General features: G+C 54.1%; 7 protein-coding genes across 7 annotated transcripts; 4 read left to right on the top strand and 3 right to left on the bottom strand.

Moving 5' to 3' along the window:
• Positions 1 to 2,891: 2,891 nt before the first annotated feature.
• Positions 2,892 to 6,217, top strand: B0T23DRAFT_223851 (putative subunit of pre-replication complex). Its single transcript, XM_062833777.1, has 3 exons — positions 2,892 to 3,173; positions 3,257 to 5,975; positions 6,049 to 6,217. Exons 1-3 carry the CDS (start codon positions 3,101 to 3,103, stop codon positions 6,080 to 6,082), a joined length of 2,826 nt encoding a protein of 941 aa, XP_062690301.1. The 5' UTR covers positions 2,892 to 3,100; the 3' UTR covers positions 6,083 to 6,217.
• A 309-nt stretch (positions 6,218 to 6,526) lies between these two features.
• B0T23DRAFT_407342 (adenylate cyclase associated N terminal-domain-containing protein) lies at positions 6,527 to 8,519 on the bottom strand (the record flags this gene model as incomplete). The annotated part of the gene is made up of 5 exons (XM_062839179.1): positions 6,527 to 6,967; positions 7,028 to 7,843; positions 7,880 to 7,912; positions 7,942 to 8,179; positions 8,476 to 8,519. 5 exons carry the CDS (start codon positions 8,517 to 8,519, stop codon positions 6,527 to 6,529), a joined length of 1,572 nt encoding a protein of 523 aa, XP_062690300.1.
• A 1,184-nt stretch (positions 8,520 to 9,703) lies between these two features.
• B0T23DRAFT_387439 (Ribokinase-like protein) lies at positions 9,704 to 11,610 on the top strand. Its single transcript, XM_062837684.1, has one exon. It carries the CDS (start codon positions 9,922 to 9,924, stop codon positions 11,398 to 11,400), a length of 1,479 nt encoding a protein of 492 aa, XP_062690299.1. The 5' UTR covers positions 9,704 to 9,921; the 3' UTR covers positions 11,401 to 11,610.
• On the bottom strand, positions 11,611 to 14,399 carry B0T23DRAFT_387437 (uncharacterized protein). Its single transcript, XM_062837683.1, has 3 exons — positions 13,877 to 14,399; positions 13,556 to 13,751; positions 11,611 to 13,496 (listed from the first exon to the last, which is right to left on the bottom strand). Exons 1-3 carry the CDS (start codon positions 14,050 to 14,052, stop codon positions 11,823 to 11,825), a joined length of 2,046 nt encoding a protein of 681 aa, XP_062690298.1. The 5' UTR covers positions 14,053 to 14,399; the 3' UTR covers positions 11,611 to 11,822.
• A 445-nt stretch (positions 14,400 to 14,844) lies between these two features.
• On the top strand, positions 14,845 to 16,686 carry B0T23DRAFT_223775 (uncharacterized protein). The gene is made up of 2 exons (XM_062833776.1): positions 14,845 to 15,240; positions 15,308 to 16,686. Exons 1-2 carry the CDS (start codon positions 14,956 to 14,958, stop codon positions 16,604 to 16,606), a joined length of 1,584 nt encoding a protein of 527 aa, XP_062690297.1. The 5' UTR covers positions 14,845 to 14,955; the 3' UTR covers positions 16,607 to 16,686.
• On the bottom strand, positions 16,686 to 18,041 carry B0T23DRAFT_223757 (putative electron transfer flavoprotein alpha chain precursor). The gene is made up of 2 exons (XM_062833775.1): positions 17,591 to 18,041; positions 16,686 to 17,512 (listed from the first exon to the last, which is right to left on the bottom strand). Exons 1-2 carry the CDS (start codon positions 17,888 to 17,890, stop codon positions 16,766 to 16,768), a joined length of 1,047 nt encoding a protein of 348 aa, XP_062690296.1. The 5' UTR covers positions 17,891 to 18,041; the 3' UTR covers positions 16,686 to 16,765.
• A 520-nt stretch (positions 18,042 to 18,561) lies between these two features.
• On the top strand, positions 18,562 to 21,664 carry B0T23DRAFT_364768 (uncharacterized protein). The gene is made up of 3 exons (XM_062836353.1): positions 18,562 to 19,052; positions 19,154 to 19,698; positions 19,757 to 21,664. Exons 1-3 carry the CDS (start codon positions 18,938 to 18,940, stop codon positions 21,167 to 21,169), a joined length of 2,073 nt encoding a protein of 690 aa, XP_062690295.1. The 5' UTR covers positions 18,562 to 18,937; the 3' UTR covers positions 21,170 to 21,664.
• Positions 21,665 to 23,215: the final 1,551 nt, after the last annotated feature.

Here is a 23,215-nt window from a genome sequence, read left to right as displayed (position 1 = left end):
ATGATTGTCACACGTTTCCGCTTCCGCATTACACTATTCGAAAACGTGTTCTGCCGCTCATCCGAGTCTTTCTCAGCCCAGTCAATTTCACCTGATGTCCATTGGATCAACCTCACCTTTTCGGTTGCCCTATTCGGGCCTGTAGGTTTGCACGGACCATCGGCACGCCCATGTGTCGCCGCTGCCGATGCCTACCTCCTTCAATGGCGCCGACCGAGTGTTCCCAAAATAAGGACGGGGTGCGACTACATACTACAACTGCTAAGTACTACCTACTCTAGTGTATGGTCAAGGCTCCCCCCTAGACCGACACAAGCTTCCTGTGCGCGGACCCGAACTTGATATATTCTACAGAAACTCAAAAATCGCACCTGTTTACCTAGTGCTGAAGATGCTATCCTATGTGCTACGGATGCATTGCAATATCTACGATACTGGCTACCACCCTCACCAAAGCGAAAGTAGCTATGGAATCAGTGATCACTGAACGGATCGACATGGTATTGTGGATCCGGTGGCTGTTGGAAAATCGACTCCATCCCCAATTTTGAACACTGCCGTTCTTCACAGCCCTCGTCCTCGTGGGTTGTGCCTTGCATTAACGGTAGTCAGGCAGCGACCTTCCCCTTCGAGGTACCTCAGTTGTGCGACGAGGCCGCTCGCTTGGTGGTGTGACCGCCAGTGCCGATACCACGGCTATGTGCCTAGGCTGTCATTCGTCGGAGGCGTTGTTGAAGCCATCTAAGCTTGCACCCTTGTGTAACAAGGCTACTTGATATCATAGGACACTAGGTGCCGGATCGTGGTTTGTCTTACTTCAGCCTCCTCGTCTAACTGTGCGCGATACCAGCATATGCAATTGAAACATTGGGCTCTGTTTTCAAGGCTTGCGGATGCTTTTGCACTCAAGATCTTTCCTTCCTTTTCGCAAGGCTCGCAATACCGTCTTATTCTGTCCTGGTGCATTATCCAGATGCGAACCCGGGCACACCAAAAAAAAAAAGCTCTTGAATCTAGGCATCGTTGCTGGAGTAACCAACATTAATTTCTTGGCTGTTACGAACTTTAAGATCGGGTAGAGAACACGGTTACGTCTGACTCTGGAAATACTTGCTGATTACAGAGCAGGAGACATCACGACAGATCTATCACCTCAAAAGAGCGAAAATGTTGATTCTCGACCATTCTTTGAGGGTAGAGCGGGTGAAAGTCATCCCGTGCGTAGCTCCGGACGGTGACTTGCTCATGCAGACGAGATAAACCGCCGCTTACCGCTCCTTCTCCCAATGGCTGTTCGGCATGAGACGGGAACATCAAGCCAGACCTGTTCCGGGTTCAACAGAGGATCAGACGGCTACAAAGGCCGGGAAGCAACCGGACCTAGCCACCCGACAATTCGATTGGAGGACCGGCTGGGCTTGTGGCAGTCCTTCCCACGGCGCCTCACCAAAGTATGAGGCCCTTTCCCGTTTACGGCGGCAGTCACAGCACACTACTGTAACGAACCGCGTCATCCCGAAAGACGATCCAGTCTACCGGGAACCGATTACCGTGTCTACATGATGGAGCTGTACGACATGGACCACAACAGCACAGCTCGTTGACGATAAGGATGGTTTTCGTCCCGCCTTTGAAGAAATCGTACGACCAGAGCCACAGGAGAGAGTCGATGCAGTATGAGGGTAATGGCAAACGGCATAAAGTTGATGACCCTGACTTGCCATAGCCATCTCTGCAAGCGGGTAATGACGGCTCAAGTGAACAGTCGGGAAGTCGAAGCAACAAACACAAAACATTTTACGGTAGAATCCCGATAGTGATGGGCTTTAGTCGGGTACGAAAACCACGGGAAAATCAAGGAACCAAAGGATGCATTCAGCCGTTGCAGTTGTTGAGCGGAACCTCAAACATGACTGCCGTGAGAAGAACGGATGTGGGGCAGTAAACGCCGGCTAGGAGCAATGTCTATCGGACCGGTGAAAGTTGATGTAGCATGTGAACGACGCAGCAGGGGAGACAATGATCATGGGGAGCTCAGGATGGCACACTCTCGCTCGCGCTTGGAGCCGTCGAGAATCATCACCCGACTGGGGTCGGTCTTGCTCGAGTACTTGGACGCTTAGGCTCATAGTAACATTGATACCAGTGAAGCTGCGAAAGCCCTGCGTTGGCTTATGGGTTGGAGAATCCAAAGAGTGGATCAAGTAACATTGAGACACTCACGGCGTCTTTCCCATTTCACACTTGGTAACAATCATTTCGTTTCACCCATCTTGTCCACTTAACAGCACCAAACAGATGTTGTCCTATGGCCATACTTCAACTGCTAACACAAAGCATAGCACAACTACGAAGTATGAACTTGTAATTTAAAGGCTGGGAGGCACACATGTATGCGAGGTACACACGCTAGTGACCAACGACACTACACTACTGAGGTTTCCAGGCCACCTTGAAGTTGCTGTTCTTTCTCTTCTCGTTTTCGGGGCAACACAACATGGGCTTGCTCGCTGAGGATCAAAGGCCATGCGGAGAACCAAAGCCTTGAAGACACTCAGTCGAACCAGACATGGACGCTGGTCAAGTTCAAAAGGCCGAGACGTACAGTTAGAAGAGGTCAAGCATGTGCACATTGACCTGAAATGTACAATCTTCGTGGAGGTTTTGTTATCGATAGCAAATGTAACCTGGAAACTAAGTCTGAAGGGCCGAGGTCTGGTGTAGGTGGTTAGATACTGGAAATTACACGCTTCTTGATGGTAATTGTGGGTAATAACGGTATCAGGTACAGCCCCGCTTGTGTCAATTAAGCCCCCTGTCTGAAGCAAGGGGTTTAGCGCGACTCGCGTGTCGTCGACGCGTTTTCCACTTAAAATCGCATCGTTTCGTTTTGTCACTTTTCCGTGGCGGCTCCGCAAGGCGAAGCGCATGCGCCTAAACAAAACATCGCGACTCTTCCATTCCCCTCCAGCAACCTTTTTGGACGACAAGAACGGAGGCCACAACGACTACCCTTACTCCGCGTCCGAACCCGTGTTACCTTTGTTTCCCGTCTGTGACACTGGCTTGAAGAGTTGTTCTTTGGATTAATACTTTCAAGATGGATTACAACGCCCTCCGCGACGAGGCCGTACGCGACCGCGTGCGCCAGGCCCAGGAGTTCCTTGATCCTCGTACGTCGAAGCTTGACGCTGGCGCTGGCCCTTTGTTTACAGCCGAAGCATGGGACAAAACTAATGGCGAACCTTATCTACAGATGACCAGCATCAGCGAAGCTACAGACCAGACATTGTGTTGATGCTCCAGAAGAACCAAAGGAGACTCGTCGTCAACATCGATCATGTCCGCGATCACAGCTCTGAGATGGCCGAGGGTCTACTTACCGATCCCTTCAACTGGACCCTCGCCTTCAACCATGCGCTCAAGACCATCGTCAGCACCGTCCCCCAGGCCCGCCCCGATCAAATAGACGCCGACGTCTTATACTATTGTGCCTGGGCTGGAAGCTTTGGTCTACACACCTGCAACCCCAGGACACTGTCCTCCCAACACCTCAACAATATGGTCTCGATTGAGGGCATCGTAACAAGGACATCCCTGATCCGCCCCAAGGTTGTCAAGAGTGTACACTACAGCGAAGCCAAGAAGACCTTCCACTACCGCGAGTACCGCGACCAGACCATGACAAACGGCATTGTCACCAACAGCGTCTACCCGCGCGAAGACGAGGAGGGCAACCCGCTCGAGACCGAATACGGCTTTTCGACCTACCGCGATCACCAGACCATTTCCATCCAGGAAATGCCGGAGAGGGCACCTGCTGGTCAGCTGCCCCGAGGCGTCGATGTCATTCTCGACGATGACCTGGTAGACCGCGTCAAGCCTGGCGACCGTATCCAGCTCGTCGGCATTTTCCGGACGTTGGGCAACAGAAACACAAACCACAATAGCGCCCTGTTTAAGACGGTCATTCTCGCCAACAACATCGTCCTGCTTTCCTCCAAGTCGGGTGGTGGGGTGGCTACAGCTACCATTACCGACACCGATATCCGCAATATCAACAAGATTTCCAAGAAGCCAAAAGTTTTCGAGTTGCTTTCGCAGTCACTGGCTCCCAGTATCTACGGACATGATTACATCAAGAAGGCTATCCTGCTTATGCTGCTGGGCGGCATGGAGAAGAACTTGGAGAACGGTACACATTTGAGAGGTGACATCAACATCCTGATGGTCGGTGATCCTTCCACAGCCAAGTCGCAGCTCCTTCGTTTCGTCCTCAACACTGCTCCATTGGCAATCGCCACGACTGGTCGTGGTTCTTCCGGTGTTGGTTTGACTGCTGCTGTCACATCCGATAAGGAGACTGGCGAGCGTCGTCTGGAGGCTGGTGCCATGGTTATGGCTGACCGTGGCGTCGTCTGTATCGATGAGTTCGACAAGATGTCAGACATCGATCGTGTTGCCATCCACGAAGTCATGGAACAGCAAACTGTTACCATTGCCAAGGCCGGTATTCACACCTCCCTTAACGCCCGTTGCAGTGTTATCGCCGCGGCCAACCCTATCTTTGGACAGTACGACACACACAAGGACCCTCACAAGAACATCGCCTTGCCCGACTCCCTCCTGTCGCGTTTCGATCTTCTCTTCGTCGTCACCGACGACATCGAGGACACCCGTGACCGACAGGTATCCGAGCACGTCCTTCGCATGCACCGCTACCGCCAACCCGGCACCGAGGAGGGTGCTCCTGTGCGCGAGAACGCCGGTCAGGCCCTCAACGTCGCCCTCAACGGGCAATCCGAGTCCCAAAAGCCCACCGAGATGTGGGAAAAGTACGATGCCATGCTGCACGCCGGAATCAAGGTACCCAGCGGCCGCGGGTCTGCCAACAAGAAGCCCGAGATCCTTAGTATCCCCTTCATGAAGAAGTATATTCAATACGCCAAGACGCGCATCAAGCCGGTACTGACGCAGGAGGCTTCGGACCGCATTGCTGACATCTACGTCGGCCTGCGCAACGACGACATGGAGGGCAACCAGCGCAAGACGTCGCCCATGACGGTCCGTACGCTCGAGACGCTCATCCGTCTGGCCACCGCCCACGCCAAGGCACGCCTGTCCAACCGCGTCGAGGAGCGCGACGCCGCCGCTGCCGAGTCCATCCTCCGCTTCGCCCTTTTCAAGGAGGTGGTCCAGGACGAGTCGCGCAAGAAGCGCAGAAAGACCCGGCCCGCCGAGGGCGAGGATGGCATGTCCTCCGACTCTGACGACTCTGATGACGATGACGGCGACGTGGCAACTCAAACCACCACAGCCCGCTCCAGCGCTGCCAGAGCTTCTCGCGCTTCCCGCGCTTCCCAACGCGCCAGCCGACGCACTCCCGCCAATGGCGCTTCTTCCTCCTCCGCAAACGCCAACGGCACTCCCGGCGGAGAGGAAGAAGAAACCCAAGGAGCAGAAGAGGAAGAAGACATCTACGACGCCACCCCTCGCCGCTCAACAAGATCTTCTCGCACAACCGGCGACTCACAACCATCCTTCGCCTCTTCCCTTCCCGCCTCGCAACTTCGCTCCACTCGCTCCCAACGATCATCTCGTCGCACCGCTCATAACCAAGATGACGAAGAAGAAGAACTTGCCTCCGGAGCCGCCAACCTCAATGTCGATGAAGACGAAGAAATGGACGTCGACGGCGAAGCTGCCCCAGAAAACCAAGAGGAGGAAGAGGAGGAGGAAGAGGAAGAAGATGAAGAGCCAGCACCAATAAGCGAGCACCGTCTTGACGTTTTCCGTCGGGCGCTCGGTCCGTTGTTGAACTCGGGACTTTTCGAGGACGATGCGGCGGATGTGGATGAGCTGATCAAGGCTGTTAATGAGAAGATCCCTGGAGGCAGGAGAGGTGGTGAACAAAGGTTTGAGAAGGAGGAGGCGCTGCAGGCGCTGAGGGAGATGACGGAACGGAATCAGTTGATGTGAGTTACCCTTCGCTTGATATTGTGAAGTGTGATGATGTCGAGGAATGATGCTAACGCTGTTTGATGATAGGTATACCGATGGTCAGCTAGTGTACAAGATCTAGTCTGGCGGACCGGAAAGGTTAAAAAACCGAGTTGATGCTGTGTTTAGGAAACAGGTAGAAATGATTTTAGGTGGGTCATAGATATGGATGAGAAAAGTACTATGACGGATATGGTTTAGACAGAGAGGCATGCCATAAACAGCCAAGTTTTGTCATTGATAGGCAAAGGAGTTGGGCGTTTTTTCAATTGAAATAGGAACGTCATGAGATGATATAGTTCTTGGAAATGATGACGGGCACTGTCAAGTCGGCATACCTGCGGGATTGAAGATGATTTCACGCTCGCTTCAGAACATGCCATCCACCAATATTCAAACCAGGGCGTGCTATTATGTAAATTGGAGAATATGTGACAACAACGCTCACGATCAAAACCAAACGCCACCTCGCATCAAGCTACTCCCTTTTCCCGACAATCTCGACGAAGCAGCGACCAAACATGAATTAACCACAGTGAGAAACGATCTCGCTGATAAGCTCCTTCTTCTCGGGATCGTAGTACGAGCAGATTTGGGAAGGAAGAGGAAGCTCCTTGGAGTCGTCGTTCTCGTCCACAACCATGATGTTGACGTTGTCCGTCTTGCTCTGGAACACCCTTGTCGAGATGCTCTCCTTGCTCAGCCAGATTGTGGCTTGCTCGACTTGATCCAAAAGCACAGTGGGAATCGTCTCGTTGACCTGGAGCTGGAAGTTCTTGGACCTGACAACGTCGACAGTAGAGACAAGAGTGTCCACAATAAGCGACACCTTGTCGCAGTTGTCGATGTTGACAGCGTTGGCCTTGCCCTTGACGACGATGACGACTTCATTACACCTGCTGATGAGGATGGACTGGGAAATGGAGGCCTCGATCTCGACGTTGCCAGCGGCAGCATCGTAGTTTTCCTAAAGCACTGTCAAAAAAAACTTGAATTTACACCACAAATGTCCGGCTGGAGAACTTACAATAATCCACTTGTTGCCCTCGAGAGCCTTCTTTGCAGGTTTCTTGGCACGCATACTCTCAGGCTTGGGCGGCTTGGTTCCAGGGGGCGCAGGGCTCTTGGACCGTGCCGCTGGTCCGTCGGGAACGGTTGATCCTGCCCTGAGGGAAGGGTTCTTGTGTGTCATCTGCGACTTGTCGACCTTCTTGAGACCCTTTGTAACTGCTTCGCCCTTGTTGAGCTCAGACATGACGGAACTGAAACCACCCGGTTGGGCCGGTTCCGCCTTCTGCTCATTAATCTTGAGCACCGGAGGAGGTCCAGGAGGAGGAGGGGGCGGAGGAGGAGCTCCTCCGGATGGGGCTGGAGACGCGGCAGGTGCCGAGGGAGCGCTGCCGGAGTCAAGACACTGGACGACCTCCTTGTAAGACTTGCCGTTGGGGTTCCACACAATGCCGTTGTTGTAGTAATCCTTGGCATATTCCGACAAGTCTTTGAAGATCTGGTAGAAGGTCTTGACCCATTCTGTATGCTGGGGATCAGTGTTTTTGTTTGCCTGCATGACTCTGTTGCCCAGGTATTCGGCAGATGACAGGCTTTCATCAATGAGCTTGTCAGGCCTAGACTGAACAGTGATCCAAGCGAGGAGCATGATTCCATCGGCCACCATGCCGAGGTGGTTGAAGAAGGGAGAACCGCGGTTCTTGTCCTTGATTTCCTGAGTGGCCTGGATGGCCTCGCTGATAGGTTTGATAGCCTCCTGGAAATCGACCGAGTTCATGTCGAGCTTCTTAGACTGGGAGGCGGCGAGCAGGAACTTGCGCGTCTCGACAAATCCCTTGAGGACACTCGTAGCCTAATTAAAACGGTCAACTTCTCGCTCTCTGCCCACAAAATAGATCCAGAACTGTGCAGGATAGGTACCTGCTCAGCAACCAAGCCACCGATAAGATTGCTGGTCTTGACATATTTCTGAACAGTTTGGTTCAAGAACTCGTCGAACTTCTCGACAGGTTCGGGAATTGGTACTGCGGCAGCGGGTGCCGGAGTGGACACAGCAGTGGACGCGGGGGCGGAGGGGGCGGAGGAAGCCGGCTCAATGACGGCCTGGGAGCCAATAGGGGGGATGGTGGACGAAGCCATATCCTCCAGACGGAGGGTGGCCGCCTCAAGTCTGCGCAAGTACTTAGCAATGTGCCTTGACCACTATTCACTCGTAGTCTTTTTTTTTTTTTTTTTTTTTTTTTTTTTTTTTTTTTTTTTTTTTTTTTCGCTTTGCGCCGATCTTCCTGGCGCATTCCTTACTCGGGGATTGGCTCCTCGTCGTCCTAGCCGCAGAGCGGCTCCCATGGAATCGGCATGGCTAAGGAAGCGCCAGGTAAAATAATGGGCAATGCGGGTGTTGTAGAAGAAAGCAACTATTCGTACGTGTGGCGATATCAAGTTGCGGTAAAGAAAGCTGAAGCGTACCTCTTGATCAAGGTGACCAAGTTGTGCATATTGTTGGTCGCCATTGTGATTATGATGGTCCCTTAGACGGGACTTTGGAAACGTAGTAGGCTTCGCTGTCGAGTTATATAGAAGTTGGAAGGAGCAAGGTGTACTCTGTTATTAGAACTGTCGGTGCCAGCTTGCGGTATTAGCGATCCTGCCTTGATGATGATGTGAAGAGAGTGCCGTGGGTAGACCCGGATACCTCCGGTGGAAGAGGGCTCGTTGAAACAGAGGGAAGGTATCGTCCTGGATATCTTGATGAGAAGCACTTACCCTTTTCGCTGAACCGTATAATTTACAAGAAATAAGAAGATATCGCTAGATGGAGAAAGAGGAAGAAAAGAGTGCCGAAACTTGGACAAGGAGGAGGTCGGGGAAGGTGTAGTTAGGTGCCCCAAGATCTGCTGTGCTGGGACATGGGATGTCTGAAGGTTGACGGTCCGGGCTGACAACTCGTCGATTGGAACCCCTCGTCACACAACCCCTACCTAGCATCTGCCCCTGGCGCCTGCCATGCTTGTACACTACGGGCGGCCACAGTGTACGGGGCACACCTTCTGTAGACGCAGCACGCTAGACGTAGGTGATGAGCTGCTTCCCCACGATAGCTTCATAGTGGGGTCATGGTGGGTCGTCTCATCCATCGTTTAAAATTACGCGTTTCGGGACATCATCCTCCAACAAGAACGAACACCTTGCTGGCCGCTCTCACGACTCTGCACTAGTGTAGACTAGAGTGCACGGCCACTAAAAACCCGCTGGGCGTACAGGCACCATCCACGCCTCATATATGAGTTAGCACCCCACCGAGCATAAACAACAACAACAACTGAAGTCACATCGTGCTACTGCAACTGAATCAACAACAAGCACTCTCTTCGTTCAGAAGCTCGTTGCTTGTTTAGCTGTGTATATACGAGAACAGTCAAGCTGATGCTGAAGATTAGACATGAGTAGGTATCTGCACAAGCAGTCGTTCAAGGCATCAAGGATCGAGATGACAGGATCGATCCCATAAACTCCCGTCCCGCGGGTCCGTTCCCTTTCTCCATTCCTACGCCTCGCAGTGAAAAACCTACCCCAAATAGCTGATTCTAGCTAATAAGATGTCGAGTTATCAAAACATCAGGCTCCTTATGCTTTATGCCGCCTGATGGTCAGGCAGAAATAGCAGACTAGCAATAGAGGTAGCCTAGCCAGTAGCCACATCACTATCTACATTGATACGCGTCCATCTTTCCAATCTTCATCCCTCCATCTGTGTCTCACTCTCATAACCCCTTTCAGTGTCACTCACTTACATAGCCCATTCCCACTTGTTGTCTATCATCGCCTGGCCGTGTGCCGGGTCGTACTCGCATACATTCCTTTCAAGCGTCCCTTACAATTGATTGATCCTACACAATCACCACAGAGAACAATATGGGAGACAATAACGGCAACCCGGAAGTGTCCGGCCAGAGTCCAGACGATGTTGACAAAGCCTCGGACGAGAGCTCAGAATGGCAAGATATCAACGACACTCCCTCAATAATAGACTTTGTCACCCTCGGCATGTTCATCATTGGTAAGTGCCCAGGAACCACAACCAGGCACCAACTAAGCACCCCTTCAGATGAAATCGAATACCCTCCGCCCCGTCCTCCATCAACCAACGTCTTAGGAGGCGCCGGCTCCTACTCCGCCCTCGGCGCCCGCCTCTTCTCTCCAGCTCCGGACCTCTCCCGCACCGTGGGCTGGATCGTGGATCAGGGCTCCGACTTCCCCCAGGCCATCACTGATCTCATCACCGGCTGGTCCACCTCGGCCGTCTTCCGCCATGACCCGACCCGGCTCACCACCCGCGGCTGGAACGGCTACGTCGGCTCCTCGGAGCGCCGCGAATTCAAGTACACCACCCCCAAGAAACGACTAACGGCCGCCGACTTGGTCGGAACCCCCTTGTTGAAGGCTAAAGCTGTGCACATGGTCTGCAGCCCTAACCGCTGCAAAGAGTTGGTGGAGGAGATCATCACCCTTCGCAAGCGCGAAGCCCGACTTGCTGCTGCCGCCTCCAACAAGAACAACAACAATAACGACAACGACGACGATTGCGACGAAGTTGATGACGACACCAACGACCCCAACGCCTACACCCGCCCCTTAATAATCTGGGAACCAGTCCCCGATCTCTGCACCCCCTTTGAGTTACTAAACTGCACCAACGCCCTCCCCCTGGTCGACATCTGCAGCCCCAACCACGCCGAGCTAGCCGGGTTCATGGGCACCGACGGCCTCGACCCGGAAACGGGCGAGATCAGCGTCGAGCAAGTCGAGCGAAACTGCGAACAGCTGCTGGCTAGCATGCCGCTGACGACGTACACGCTGGTGGTCAGGGCCGGGGAGAAGGGGTGCTATGTTGCTAAGAATGGGGGGCGAAGGAGGAAACAGCCACCTATGAAAATTGGAAAGAAGAAGAAGATGAAGGTAGGGCTGGACGCCCGAAACTTCCACGGCGGTCTACAGCACGACACAGACATGATGTCTCTCTTCGCCGGACTTTTGCAAGATATGGAAGACCGGAATAATGAGGATGACCCGTTCGGTCGTTTCGATGTCGAGGAGGGGATCGAGGCCGATTCGGGGATCGAGAGGTGGCTACCCGCTTACCATACGGACGCCACAAAGGTCGTCGATCCCACGGGAGGTGGGAACACGTTCCTGGGTGGGCTGGCGGTGGCGTTGGCGAGGGGAAAGAGCATCGAGGAGGCGTGTGCGTGGGGCAGCGTGGCAGCGAGTTTTGCCATTGAGCAGGTGGGAGTACCGGAGCTGGGGATGGATGTGGAAGGGAGAGAGACGTGGAATGGGGAGAGGGTGAAGGAGAGGTTGAGTGGGTATATGGAGAGGGTTGGATTGTTATGAGAGCTTTTTGTGATGATGATGGAGTTAGAGACGTGACGGCGGGTTGACTCGATCATACCTAACGGCTAGAGAGGTTGTCACAAAGATAATGGGGATACGGGAAAGAGTGGATGGTTATGACCTTTAGGGAACGTATAGACATAGAACGACTATCTGGGTTGGAACTTTCGGAACTTTATAGACCTAACTACCAAGACACACAATGCGCCACGCTCAGCTTTTCGTAACAGTGATATCATGCCTTTGAAAATCGAAAACCCATCATCCCTTGAACTCCAGAACCTGCTAGCTATACGCAGAAAAACCGCTGGAATAATCCATCTTCATCAGGACATCATTCCAACAACGTAATCATTCGTTCATCATCCACAGAAATCATCCTTCTTGAATCCAAGTAGGCATCCAACTTACTATCATGCCCACTAAGCATTGGTAACTGTCAGCCTCTTCTTATCCTGCCTCCCTCCCTCCGTTATATCCTCCGAAAAGCCAAACCCACCAGCCATGCCCTCCTCAGCCACCTTCCCACTGACATGTCTCTGCCTACCTGCTCCTGCTCCGCTATAACTGAAATCGTAGTCATGGCCAGAAGAAACCACCCGGTAATTAGCAGGGTGGCCTGCAAGCAAAGTCGAAGGTATGTCAGAGGTACTAGGATCGTAGGGCTTTGCTCCTCCTCCTCCTCCTCCTCCTCCTCCGCCGCCGGACACGGCAGCAGTAGAAAACAAAGCCTCGGGTTGAATGGAGGAATCGCGGTTCCTCATTGGTTCCTGGCTGTCTGGTTGAAGATGTTGGGTTTTCGGAGGTTGGCGGACTTTTTTGATATTCAACGGGTTCAAATTCAACGGACGAAGAATGGACTCGCGCAAGCGGCTGAAGGGGGTGATCGACCTTTCTGGCCCCAGCTCCGAGTCGATAAGCAGAGTCGGCGAAGAAGGGTTGGAGCGCAAGGGGTTGGGGTGCAGGTCTGCGAGATCAATGTCGTCGTCGTCATGGCTGTTTCGGTAGCCCAATTTGTGGTTGTCTCGGGCTGCTGCCCCGGAACGAGGAGGAGAGTAGGGGCTCTGTTGCAGTTGCAAATGCTGATGATCGTCGTCGGAGTCGTGAGTGTCGTAGTAACTGGTTAGGGCTTCGTAGGCGCGGTTGCCGCGCTTGTTGTTATTGTTGGCGCCGCCGCCGCCGTTCTTTTGGGCCTCCTTCATGGTGCGGTTGCGCTCGTGGGTGCGGTTGAAGAGGGACTCGGTGGTATACCAGGTTTCTTGGAACTTGCCGCCGCGTGGCTTTTGTGACTGTGGGAGTGGTTTGGTTGGGGACATGGAGGTAGGGGAGGCGGTTAACTGCTCGCCCTTGTTGTACGAGGTGTTAGGTCGACTGGAAGCGAAGCTGTCGCGGGGGTTAGCAGCACCCCGGCTGGCGAATGGGACCTGGTCGGAATAGGAGCCGTGATAGGAGGACCGAGGAGGCATAGAACTGCGTGGTGAGTTGCCGGGTGTAATTTGGTATTGGCGGTGTGGGAGGTCTACCGTGACCCGAGACTCGCGCTTGCCAGAAGACCGCTCAGAAAAATCAGAGCTCTGCCTGGTATGCGTGAAGGGTATTGCGCGTGGGCGGACGAGCTCGTCACCGTTGTGAATGCTGGAGTCACGGTGACTACCAGCGACTGTGCCGGGTTGCTTGGCGTCGTCGAGATACGTCGAGATGGAAACGACCGAGGACTTGTTCCTCTTGTGTGCGCGCGAGGTGAGATGATCTTCTAAGGGGTTCATATCCGGCGGCATCTTGCAGATGCGCCAGAACTGGATGGCAAGGAAGATTGAGATACCGATGGAAACCACATGGAGTGCGCCGGTGCCGATCAGTCCGTACTGGACGGCCGGGATGAAGTACTGAAGCACCGACTTGTCGGAAAGAAGGGTACCCCACGTAGCGCCATCCTTGCGGATCGTATACACGCCATATGCATAAACTAGACAAGCGGCGATGTCGACAATAATGACACCAAAATGGTAGGCAGCTGTAGACATTGGCGCCCGCGCACCGGCAGGTCGCCGGAGGTGGTAAATGCCATAACCTGTGTGAAGTGTGGCGACACCAAGCTACATGCGAACTATGGTTAGTATGTTGTCTGTGGTGGACAAGATGACACTTTACATACCGCAATCCTGATGATCAAGCCGGGCACATCTTTCATGTTGTTCAACATGATCATAATCACCAGCAAGCCAGCCGCACCAATGAACTGAAGCAGCCTAAAGGCCAACTGAACCTTCCTCATACTGATGATCCATCTTTTGGACCTAGGGCCCATGGGCCGGAAACTCTTGATAGTGCGCTCTGAAGGAGGGAAGGCACTGGATCAATCGCAACTTATTGTCAGTCACCGGCACTTGAAGTATTTCACGACCGACAGCCACCATTTCTCCCTTGCAGTGAGACCCGGGTATGGAAGACTGCATGGAATTCTTCAGCTACATACTCTGGATGGACATTGAACGAGACAAGCGGGCCGTCCGGCTTTGGTTTGGGCTTGGGCTTGTCGAAGCTTGCTCTTGTAACGGCCTTGGGGTCGAACAGTTTTGGTGGAAGACGATCGTCAACACTGTACCTGACGGGGTCGTAATCGTACAGGAAGGGTTGGCTGGGGCCTCCCATTTTGGCGATGGCGCTGCTGTTGTTTTAGAGGTTGGATGCTGAAAACACCGAGTATTGGAAAGAAATGTGGTTCAGCAATGGAAAGACGAATTACCGGACAATCATTCCGGTTCCATGTGACGACATGTCTGTTGAAGAAATCGGGCTAGCTCAATGGGCCTCAGGGTAGGTTTCTCAAGTCAAAATCCATTCCGTGTCTCCCCCCCACCCTGCAGGAAGAAGTCGACGGAACTTGGCTCGCAGTTTTAGAGGGAGGCTGGAAGCTGAGTGAAACTTATCGGCGCCTTGTTGGCTCGGCAACCGCGCAGGTACGCGCTGCCGGGCGCCCGAATGGGCTTGGATGCCCCCAAAAAACCCCTGTCATCGCCCTGGTACAGACCCCGTTCAGCCCGTATCGTCGTTCGGTGGCTGGATGCGCCAGTCGCAACATGGACCGGATGGAAGCCGCAGCGACCAATGGCTTTTGATCATTTCCATTTCGTGGAACATGGTCGAGGGGGGAGGTTTTGAACTGCGGTAATCATCCATCAGTGTACAGATCTTGGGATACATTGCACAAATGGTGATGAAGGAATGGAGCCTCGTTGACTTGACGGGATTGAAAGAAGGGTGTCCTGGGACCCTGTGCAATGGAGCTGTCAGCGGGGGTGCGCAACTCCGGTCGGTGCCGTGAAATCCGCTAAAGATCTTGACGTTCCCCGGACTTGGAGACCCACAAAACCCGAACTCACGGGCGGTCGAGTCACCTCGTGCCTTCCCGCCGTGCCCGGCTATCCACCAAGATGATCTGCGCTGCAAGACACATGAGCCATTGATGACCAAACAGCTTGGGCTTTGACTCCTAACAGAAGTTCATCCGTCTCGTTACATCATTTGCCAACGAATTTGTCTGAATATTTGAACATGGCTTTTGTCGCGCGGGTCAAGCCCGGGGCACTTAGGTTGCGCGGAAGATGGCCGTCGCAAGTACATGCGCCGCGCCGAATGTACTCTCAGCATCCGGCTCACCATACCACTCCTGAACATCCCCTCCGGGTCGCCGTCATTGGTTCCGGCCCGGCCGGCTTTTATACTACTTACAAGCTTATGGCCAAGATCCAAGGGACAAAGGTGGACATGTACGAGTCTCTACCGGTGCCCTTCGGCCTAGTGAGATTTGGTGTTGCTCCGGATCACCCTGAAGTCAAAGTCTCTCTCCCTGCATCATCGTCTCATACCTGATTTAAAATAGGCAACACACTAACATACCTTCCAGAACTGTCAAGAAAAGTTTGAAGAAGTCGCCTCATCCCCAGATTTCAACTTCATTGGAAATGTCTCCGTCGGCACCAAGTCCGACCACCCCGATGGCCTCACTGTACCTCTCGCCAGTCTCTTCCGGCACTACAACGCCATCATCTTTGCCTACGGCGCCGCTCAGGACCGTAAGCTCGGCATCCCCGGCGAGGACCAGCTAAAGGGCGTCTACTCCGCCCGCGAGTTCGTCGGCTGGTACAACGGCCTTCCCCAGCACGCCAACCTCAACCCGGATCTCACCCAAGGTGAGGAAGCCGTCGTCATCGGCCAAGGCAACGTAGCTTTGGACGTGGCCCGCATGCTCCTCGAGGACGTCGACGTCCTCCGCAAGACCGACATCGCCGCACACGCGCTCGAAACCCTCTCCCAAAGCCGGGTAAAGCGGGTCCACGTCGTCGGCAGAAGAGGGCCTATGCAAGCGGCCTTCACCATCAAGGAGGTCCGCGAACTAATGAAGCTTTCCAACGTGTCCTTCCAGCCCGTCGACACCTCCCTCCTCCCACCCGACCTGAAATCCCTTCCCCGCGCCCCGCGCCGGCTGATGGAGATGCTAGCCAAGGGCACCACGGCCACTTCGCAATCACCCTCTGAAACCTCCAAGTCGTGGTCTCTCGACTTTTGCCTAACTCCCAAGGCCTTCTCCCCTTCTTCTTCTTCCTCTCCCGCATCAACCCAACTAGCATCGACAACCTTTGAACGTACCACCCTCTCACCATCCCCCTTCGACCCCAACGCTTACGCCCTACCCACTGGCGAGACCCTCACCCTCCCTTCGTCGATAGCCTTCCGATCCATCGGGTACAAATCCACCCCTCTGCCCGAGTTCTCAGACATCAACGTCCCCTTTGACGAGCGCCGGGGGATCATCAGCAATGACGGCCGCGGCCGCGTGCAGCACGAGGAGCGCACCCGCGGGGCGGAGATGTCTCACGGTAGTTTTCCCGGGCTGTACTGCGCGGGGTGGGTCAAGACAGGTCCGACGGGAGTGATTGCTTCGACGATGGAGAACGCATTTGCGACGGCCGATGCGATCATTGAGGACTGGGTGAGCAGGACGTCATTTTTAAATTTGGATCGGAAGGTGCATGGATGGGAAGGGGTGAAGAGTGAAGTGCTGAAGAGTGGGGATGACAAGAGGGTGGTTGATTGGCAGGGTTGGAGAAGGATTGATGAGGCGGAGAGGGATCGGGGGAGGGAAACGGGGAGGTCGAGGGAGAAGTTCACGAGGACGGGGGAGATGCTGAACGTTCTTGGGTAAGATACGAGAGGCTTAGCGCGTTGGGGTGAGATACCCTGAGCCTGGCTGGGATGGCTGTAGGATATCCAGTGTTTTTTTGTTGTATACTATTTAGCCAAACGGTTTGTACATATTCTTCTCATTTTTTTATTTCATACAACATACATATCACAGATATGACTACGCGCTTTTGAGCTTCTCGGTAAGCTCAGGCACCTTCTCGAACAAATCACCAACCAAGCCAACGTCTGCCACCTGGAAGATAGGTGCCTCGGGGTCCTTGTTAATGGCAGCAATGACCTTGCTGTCCTTCATACCCGCCAAGTGCTGGATGGCACCAGAGATACCAACAGCGAGGTAAAGCTGAGGAGCAACGACCTTGCCGGTCTGGCCGACCTGCAAGCTGTTGTCGGCATAACCGCTGTCGACAGCCGCACGGGAAGCACCAATGGCGGCGCCGAGAGAATCAGCAAGGGGGAGCATGATCTTGTCGAACTCCTCCTTGGACTTGAGACCGCGGCCACCAGAGACAACCTTCTCGGCGGTCGAGAGATCGGGGCGATCCGACTTGGCAAGGTCCTCGGAAACCCACTCAGTGGTGCTCTCAGCCTTGGGGTCGACACCATCCTCGACGGCAGCAGAGCCGGAACCGACAGCGGCAGGGGCGAAAGCGGTACCGCGGACGGTGATGATCTTGATGGGGTCGGTGGACTCGACGGTCGCAATGGCGTTACCGGCGTAAATGGGGCGCACAAAGGTGTTCTCGGACTCGACGGCGGTGACATCAGAGATCTGCTGGCTGTCGAGGAGAGCGGCGACGCGGGGCATCAGGTTCTTGCCGAAAGCGGTCGCGCTGGCGAGGATATGGGTGTAACCGCCCTTCTTGATGTTCTCAACCAGAAGAGGAGCGTAGTTCTCGGGGAGGCCCTGTTGGACAAAACGAGTTGCGCCGTGTTAAGTCAACCGATGCACAAACTGACGACAGCCGGGCGCATAACCACCAACCTTGTCGTAGGCGCCGTTCTCGACGGCAATGACCTTCTCGACACCCTCAACCTTGGCCGCCTCCTCGGCAACGGCCTTCACATTGCTGCTGGCGATGAAAGCATGGATGGGACCACCGAGCTTCTGGGCCGCGGTAACGGCGCTGAGGGATCCCGGGTTGAGCTTGCCATCTCTTTGCTCGAGGACGGCGAGGGCGGACAGTAACCTGCGGAGCGCGGCGGGGGATCTGAGGGTAGTGGAGGCGGTAGTGAACCGGGGACGAGTCAGGGCCGAGAACGCCCGAGCACCGGCCGACAACATTGTGTATGGATTTGGGTATGTGGATGGAACGGCGTCCGGAGGGCGGTTCAGTGGTCGGAGGAGCTGGAAAGTTGTATCGGAGTCGAATATAGATCTAGTTGATCTGATCTCGGCGACTGACTGTGGAGCGACGAAGGAACGGAGACGGGGGACGGAGGACGGGGAACGGGGATCGATCGGGGACCCGGTGACTGGGTGAGCAATGCGGGAATCGATGCCAATGACGCTTCAATGGATCGACGTGTAGGCCTGTGACGGCCCGAGGTATGGACAAAATGCAACTGAAAGTAGGTGGTCACGGCAATGGCGACCCCCAGGTCCGGGGCCGCTAAGGTAGCACACAGCGCTACAGCAGGTCAACCCCTTGTAGCTTCAGCAAAGAAACAGCGACTACCTATCGGCCAAAAGCGGGCGGGGTGGTGGGCAACTTCTTGGCGGGGAACAGCCCAGCTGAAATTCATTCTTCCATGCAGTCGGGTGCACCTAGACGAGAGGTACCTCTAGGCATGTGGAGAAACCATGGATATGTGGCTAACAAAAGAGTAAAATGTGGCTTGTGCCTCAGTCAAGACTGGGTGACGCCGTCTGAAACTCATCCGGAAGTGGCTGGTCTCTCGGATCTTCACGTGACCGGTCCCTTCTCACTGGCTCTGGCCTGCCAACTGAAGGGACGCATTGAGGTGAGCTGCGGCGGGCACACGCCTGCCTGCTGTCAACTCAGCAGCAGGGCCAATTCACTTCACCTTGCGTGGCCAGGCGCGAAATTCATTTGTTGCATTTTCTCCAACGCGACGACATCACGAACAGTCCCCCCTCCCCGGACAAGACACATCGCAACTACAAATACTTTTGCGGCCCAAACCATCGAGTTCGATTTCCTTGTAATACGAGATTGGCCCTTTGCAACTTCACTAGCAAACACAACGCCATACAAATCAATTGCGTCAATCTTCATCCGCTCCCTCACCATCGACCAAAGCCCAGAGCAGCCGCCGCGTGTTTGTTCGCTCACCTCGTCCTCCTGCTATCTTAGTCGCCGTCGCCGCCATGGAGGAGGGATCCGTTAACTACGGCACGCCCAACAATGGCGCGTCGCCAAGTGCGAATCCTATTCTAGCACAGCCACCTTTGCCAGACAGCACCGCTGGCAACCAGAGTGAAGGTAAAGCCCGTCTCTGCCCATTTCCCTTGAGACATCCCTGGCTACCGCATGTCGATCTCGCAGTTTAGCGCATTTTCTAACTGCGGTTGTGGCGCGTTCAGATGTACAGATGGGCGAAGGCTCCGAACCCACTATCAAACAAGATGAAAGCACGCCGGCGCCAGGTGCTGCATCCGCCACTCCTTTAGATGCCTCCGAAGGTGCCGTCGTCGCGGCAACTGCCCCCGAAGACGAAGAGATGGGTGATGCGCCCAAGGAAGAGACAGCTCAGAACGGTGATGGCGCCAGCGCCAACGAAGGCTCCGGCGATGTCGCCAAAACAAAAGAGCAGATCGGCAATGCTGCGCGAGAGCATGTCATATCACAGACGCACGCCATTATTCTTCCCAGCTACAGCACCTGGTTTGATCGGAACACAATTCACAATATCGAGAGGAAAGCGCTGCCAGAGTTCTTCAACAACAGAAACCGTAGCAAGACGCCTGCCGTATACAAGGACTATCGCGACTTCATGATCGACACCTACCGACTGGTGCCCTACGAGTACCTCACTGTCACGGCTTGCAGACGTAACTTGGCTGGTGATGTTTGCGCCATCATGCGCGTCCATGCTTTCCTTGAACAGTGGGGTCTCATCAACTACCAAGTGAGCTTTTACCGCTTCCCGCCATTAGCCTTGTGTCCATGCTGACCTTGTTGAACAGGTTGATGCCGACCAGCGGCCATCGCATGTCGGCCCCCCCTTTACCGGTCATTTCAAGATCATTGTCGACACCCCTCGTGGTCTTCAGCCATGGCAGCCCGCTGCGGACCCTGCCCTCGTCGAAGGGAAGCCCAGCAAGGACACCGAAGCGAAGGCTACCGCCACACCTGTACCCAAGAACGAACAGACTCTCGAGTTGGGACGCAACATCTACGAGGCCAATGCCAAGAACAACAAGTTGAACAAGACCAATGGAGAGACCCCGGCCGCTAACGGCGCGTCGGAAGCCGATGCCCTTACCAAGGCACCTATTGCCAAGGTGATTTGCTGCAACTGCGGCATTGACTGCACTCGGATCTACTACCACAGCTCACAGGCCGATGTTAATTCGAAGACGAAGTACGACATGTGCCCCAGCTGCTACCTGGAAGGCCGTCTTCCAGCCAACCAAACCAACGCCAGTTACACCAGGATGGAGAATCCGACATACACCTCGATCCTCGACCGAGATGCGCCCTGGAGCGATGCCGAGACTCTCAGGCTTTTGGAGGCGCTCGAAAGGTACGACGATGACTGGGGTGAGATCGCAGAGTACGTCGGAACGAGGACGCGCGAGGAGTGCGTGCTGCAGTTCCTGCAGCTGGATATTGAGGACAAGTATCTGGAATCCGAGAAGTTGGACGCTCCTGTTGGGCTACAAATGCTGGGCAGTCACGGAGGGCAGCTTCCGTTCAGCCAAGTTGACAACCCGGTCATGTCTGTTGTCGGATTTCTCGCCAGCCTTGCGGATCCGGCCAGCACAGCAGCCGCTGCCGGGAAGTCGGCAGAGCTTCTTAAACAAGGACTGCGCAACAAGCTTGAAGGTGGGGCTGAAAGTACAGAGTCGGAGGATAAGGGCAAGGAGAAGGAGAAGAGTGGCGACTCGATGGAGGTGGATATCAGGCAGGAGACTACCACAACTACAACTACCGTTTCCACAACCACCACAACAACCAAGACATCGGCTTTGGCGAACATCCCGCTTGCAACTATGGGAGCGAGAGCCGGTGGCCTTGCCTCGCACGAAGAGAGGGAAATGACCCGCCTTGTATCGGCAGCGGTGAACGTGACATTGGAGAAGATGGAGTTGAAGCTCAAGTACTTCAACGAGATGGAGGCGATCCTGCAAGCCGAGAGGCGAGAACTCGAGCGCGCGCGCCAGCAGTTGTTCTTGGACCGCCTATCATTCAAGAAGCGGGTACGGGAGGTTCAAGAAGGACTCAAGGCGGCCGCTGCGGTTGGTGGAGAGCAAGGCGTCAAGTTGGCCCAAGAGGCGTTGACGGACGGGCAGCGGATGAGCTTCCACGCGCCACCGGCGGTAGGATCAGTTCAACCCCTGAGCGCAGAAGGCCAGGTGAAGACATACGAGGCGTGAGTCGCCTCCAGAATCGGGTTTGTTTGAAAAACCTGTAACGGTTCTTCCAGCGGAAATTGGTACAAGTGTTGTATAATGTTACTACTAGAAGTATTACTTGCTGCTACCGCTCTCCGTGTGTTGGTGGGTGGATGGGTGGGTGGGTGGTCGTGGCAGTGCCTAGTCATCCATTCTGGATTTTGATGTTACAGAAGGGAATGACCACCGTCCAAATGTTAAACTTTCTCATTTTCCCTATTGGTTCTCGGTGTTACAGGTATTGACATTGGGTATTAGGAGTTATGTGTTTTTTTTTTGCTTGGTTATTCGGCTACACAAGATTGACATTGGGCTCTTCGGTTGTTGCATCGAGAGGCTGTCTGGGGCGAGAGATCAAGCTCATGTATGATGTAGCGTACGAGGAAAAGGAATCAGAAGTTATCTAGCCACGAATTGAAGTCTGAATCCAAAGCCACAATAACTCAACCCCATACGCCAGCTTTTTCACAATTCGTGATGTTCACAGATCAACATCAGGGATTCTCCAATACGAATGTTTAACACGTGCAAGTCAACGTGGAAGCGCGGCAAGTACTCAAAGAGGAAAAAATCCATAAGCTTTGGCGTCCACGTGCCGTTACATTGACACGCATCGAATCGAATTTCGCAGAATTTGGAAATTCTGCAGCCTTCTGTGACATCTCTGTGTGCTATTTCCATTCTGTGTGGTGTTGACCCTGCAGCCCGCTCCAACTGTTGTTGCCAAGTTGGATGACATGTGAAAGCCTCCCTTCCCCCAAGCGAAACCTCAGCTGACCAGTCATATGCCGAACGTCTCTCAGACGTTCTCATGTCAGGCATCCGCTAACCCGCAGAGACCCGGCGCAACCCTGAGGTGAAGTGGAAAAGTGCGTGGTGACGTGACTTGTTGGGGCTTCCATTTCACAGCACTGGACTGACTGATAATTTGGGGAGACAGTGAAAATAGACGCGGAAGTGGATAATTATGGATGAAGATGAATAGTAGGACAGCATGTCAGTCTGTCAGCAGCAAGCACCGTTCGTCGGCGGTCGGAAGGGAAGTCAAATGTGCATGTGACTTCCACTTGAAAAGTCAGCAGGAGAGAAAGGTTGAGTGAGGCACACTCTGTTTCTGCGAGCCGGACATATGGATGAGTTTCTTTGCTTTGGTGTTTGTGATACGCACCAATTCGATGAAGATCAACTTTGATTGAAACTCATTTGGGTTCAGTTGGGGAGGAAGACATCCACCCACCACCACCGGCAAAACGTGGGGTTGAAGTTTGGCGGCCCTCTTGGCTCTCTTTCCTGTTCTGGGCCGGGACTCAAGCTCACTGGGCCTGAATTGGGGAGCGAGTTTCTTGGCAATCGTCAATGCCATTGCCGTCGGCTACTTTGAGCCTCGGCTCGAGGGGTAAATGGGTCCAGTCAGTGGGTCACTCGGACAAGCGCATCCACTTTTTTTTGTTCATTGCACAGTACCTCTGTCGCCTACGTAGTGACGGTAGTCTACGGCGTATGCTCGGCCTCTCATATCATCTCAGCGGCCTATGTAAATGGCGACGGAATGTGTAACTGCCCCACGTTTTTTGTTCCCTCCCAATCCAATCCCAGTTCAACGGGCAGTTGGAGAAACTAAAGAGTCGGGAGATGGGGGAATGGGGAGAGAAGAACGTGCGGGCGGAAAGATCCCCGCGAAGCGGGTACACAGACGGGTACATAGAGAGATGCATAGGATGGAATGAGAACAGACAGGTACCACGACTGCGGAATCAAGCACCAGCAAGCATCACGGACCACCAGCATGGGATCTGATCTGAAGAAACAGATGGGACATGGTCGACGGCATGGTGAGCGGAGGATACCGTAGCCTGACACTGGCTCTCAGTTGGGGTAGGATCGGTGAGATCTATCTCTTTCAGTTTTGGAGACAAAGCCTCGGCCTGCAGAGATATACATACATACCCTCAAGTTACCCTACAATAAGTCCGGCCAAGGTTTCATGTCGGTGGTGGTTTGTCTCCCGTGCCCCGGTCCCCCCCCCCC

This window comes from Neurospora hispaniola (assembly GCF_033458365.1).
Source record: "Neurospora hispaniola strain FGSC 10403 chromosome Unknown B0T23scaffold_7, whole genome shotgun sequence".
NCBI lineage: Eukaryota > Fungi > Ascomycota > Sordariomycetes > Sordariales > Sordariaceae > Neurospora > Neurospora hispaniola.
The sequence above is the reverse complement of the archived record's forward strand: the minus strand, read 5'-3'. Positions and strand labels throughout refer to the sequence as shown.

What these genes read in the sequence shown, in the direction of transcription:
- B0T23DRAFT_223851 (XM_062833777.1), top strand. Translation starts at nt 3,101, where the DNA reads ATGGATTACAACGCCCTCCGCGACGAGGCCGTACGCGACCGCGTGCGC. An exon ending in CCAGGAGTTCCTTGATCCTC is followed by an intron (nt 3,174 to 3,256) that starts GTACGTCGAAGC and finishes CCTTATCTACAG; the next exon opens with ATGACCAGCATCAGCGAAGC. An exon ending in ACGGAACGGAATCAGTTGAT is followed by an intron (nt 5,976 to 6,048) that starts GTGAGTTACCCT and finishes GTTTGATGATAG; the next exon opens with GTATACCGATGGTCAGCTAG.
- B0T23DRAFT_387439 (XM_062837684.1), top strand. Translation starts at nt 9,922, where the DNA reads ATGGGAGACAATAACGGCAACCCGGAAGTGTCCGGCCAGAGTCCAGAC.
- B0T23DRAFT_387437 (XM_062837683.1), bottom strand. Translation starts at nt 14,052, where the DNA reads ATGGGAGGCCCCAGCCAACCCTTCCTGTACGATTACGACCCCGTCAGG. An exon ending in TCGTTCAATGTCCATCCAGA is followed by an intron (nt 13,752 to 13,876) that starts GTATGTAGCTGA and finishes CGATTGATCCAG; the next exon opens with TGCCTTCCCTCCTTCAGAGC. An exon ending in GCTTGATCATCAGGATTGCG is followed by an intron (nt 13,497 to 13,555) that starts GTATGTAAAGTG and finishes GTTCGCATGTAG; the next exon opens with CTTGGTGTCGCCACACTTCA.
- B0T23DRAFT_223775 (XM_062833776.1), top strand. Translation starts at nt 14,956, where the DNA reads ATGGCTTTTGTCGCGCGGGTCAAGCCCGGGGCACTTAGGTTGCGCGGA. An exon ending in CGGATCACCCTGAAGTCAAA is followed by an intron (nt 15,241 to 15,307) that starts GTCTCTCTCCCT and finishes CATACCTTCCAG; the next exon opens with AACTGTCAAGAAAAGTTTGA.
- B0T23DRAFT_223757 (XM_062833775.1), bottom strand. Translation starts at nt 17,890, where the DNA reads ATGTTGTCGGCCGGTGCTCGGGCGTTCTCGGCCCTGACTCGTCCCCGG. An exon ending in AGAACGGCGCCTACGACAAG is followed by an intron (nt 17,513 to 17,590) that starts GTTGGTGGTTAT and finishes TTTGTCCAACAG; the next exon opens with GGCCTCCCCGAGAACTACGC.
- B0T23DRAFT_364768 (XM_062836353.1), top strand. Translation starts at nt 18,938, where the DNA reads ATGGAGGAGGGATCCGTTAACTACGGCACGCCCAACAATGGCGCGTCG. An exon ending in CGCTGGCAACCAGAGTGAAG is followed by an intron (nt 19,053 to 19,153) that starts GTAAAGCCCGTC and finishes TGGCGCGTTCAG; the next exon opens with ATGTACAGATGGGCGAAGGC. An exon ending in GGGGTCTCATCAACTACCAA is followed by an intron (nt 19,699 to 19,756) that starts GTGAGCTTTTAC and finishes CTTGTTGAACAG; the next exon opens with GTTGATGCCGACCAGCGGCC.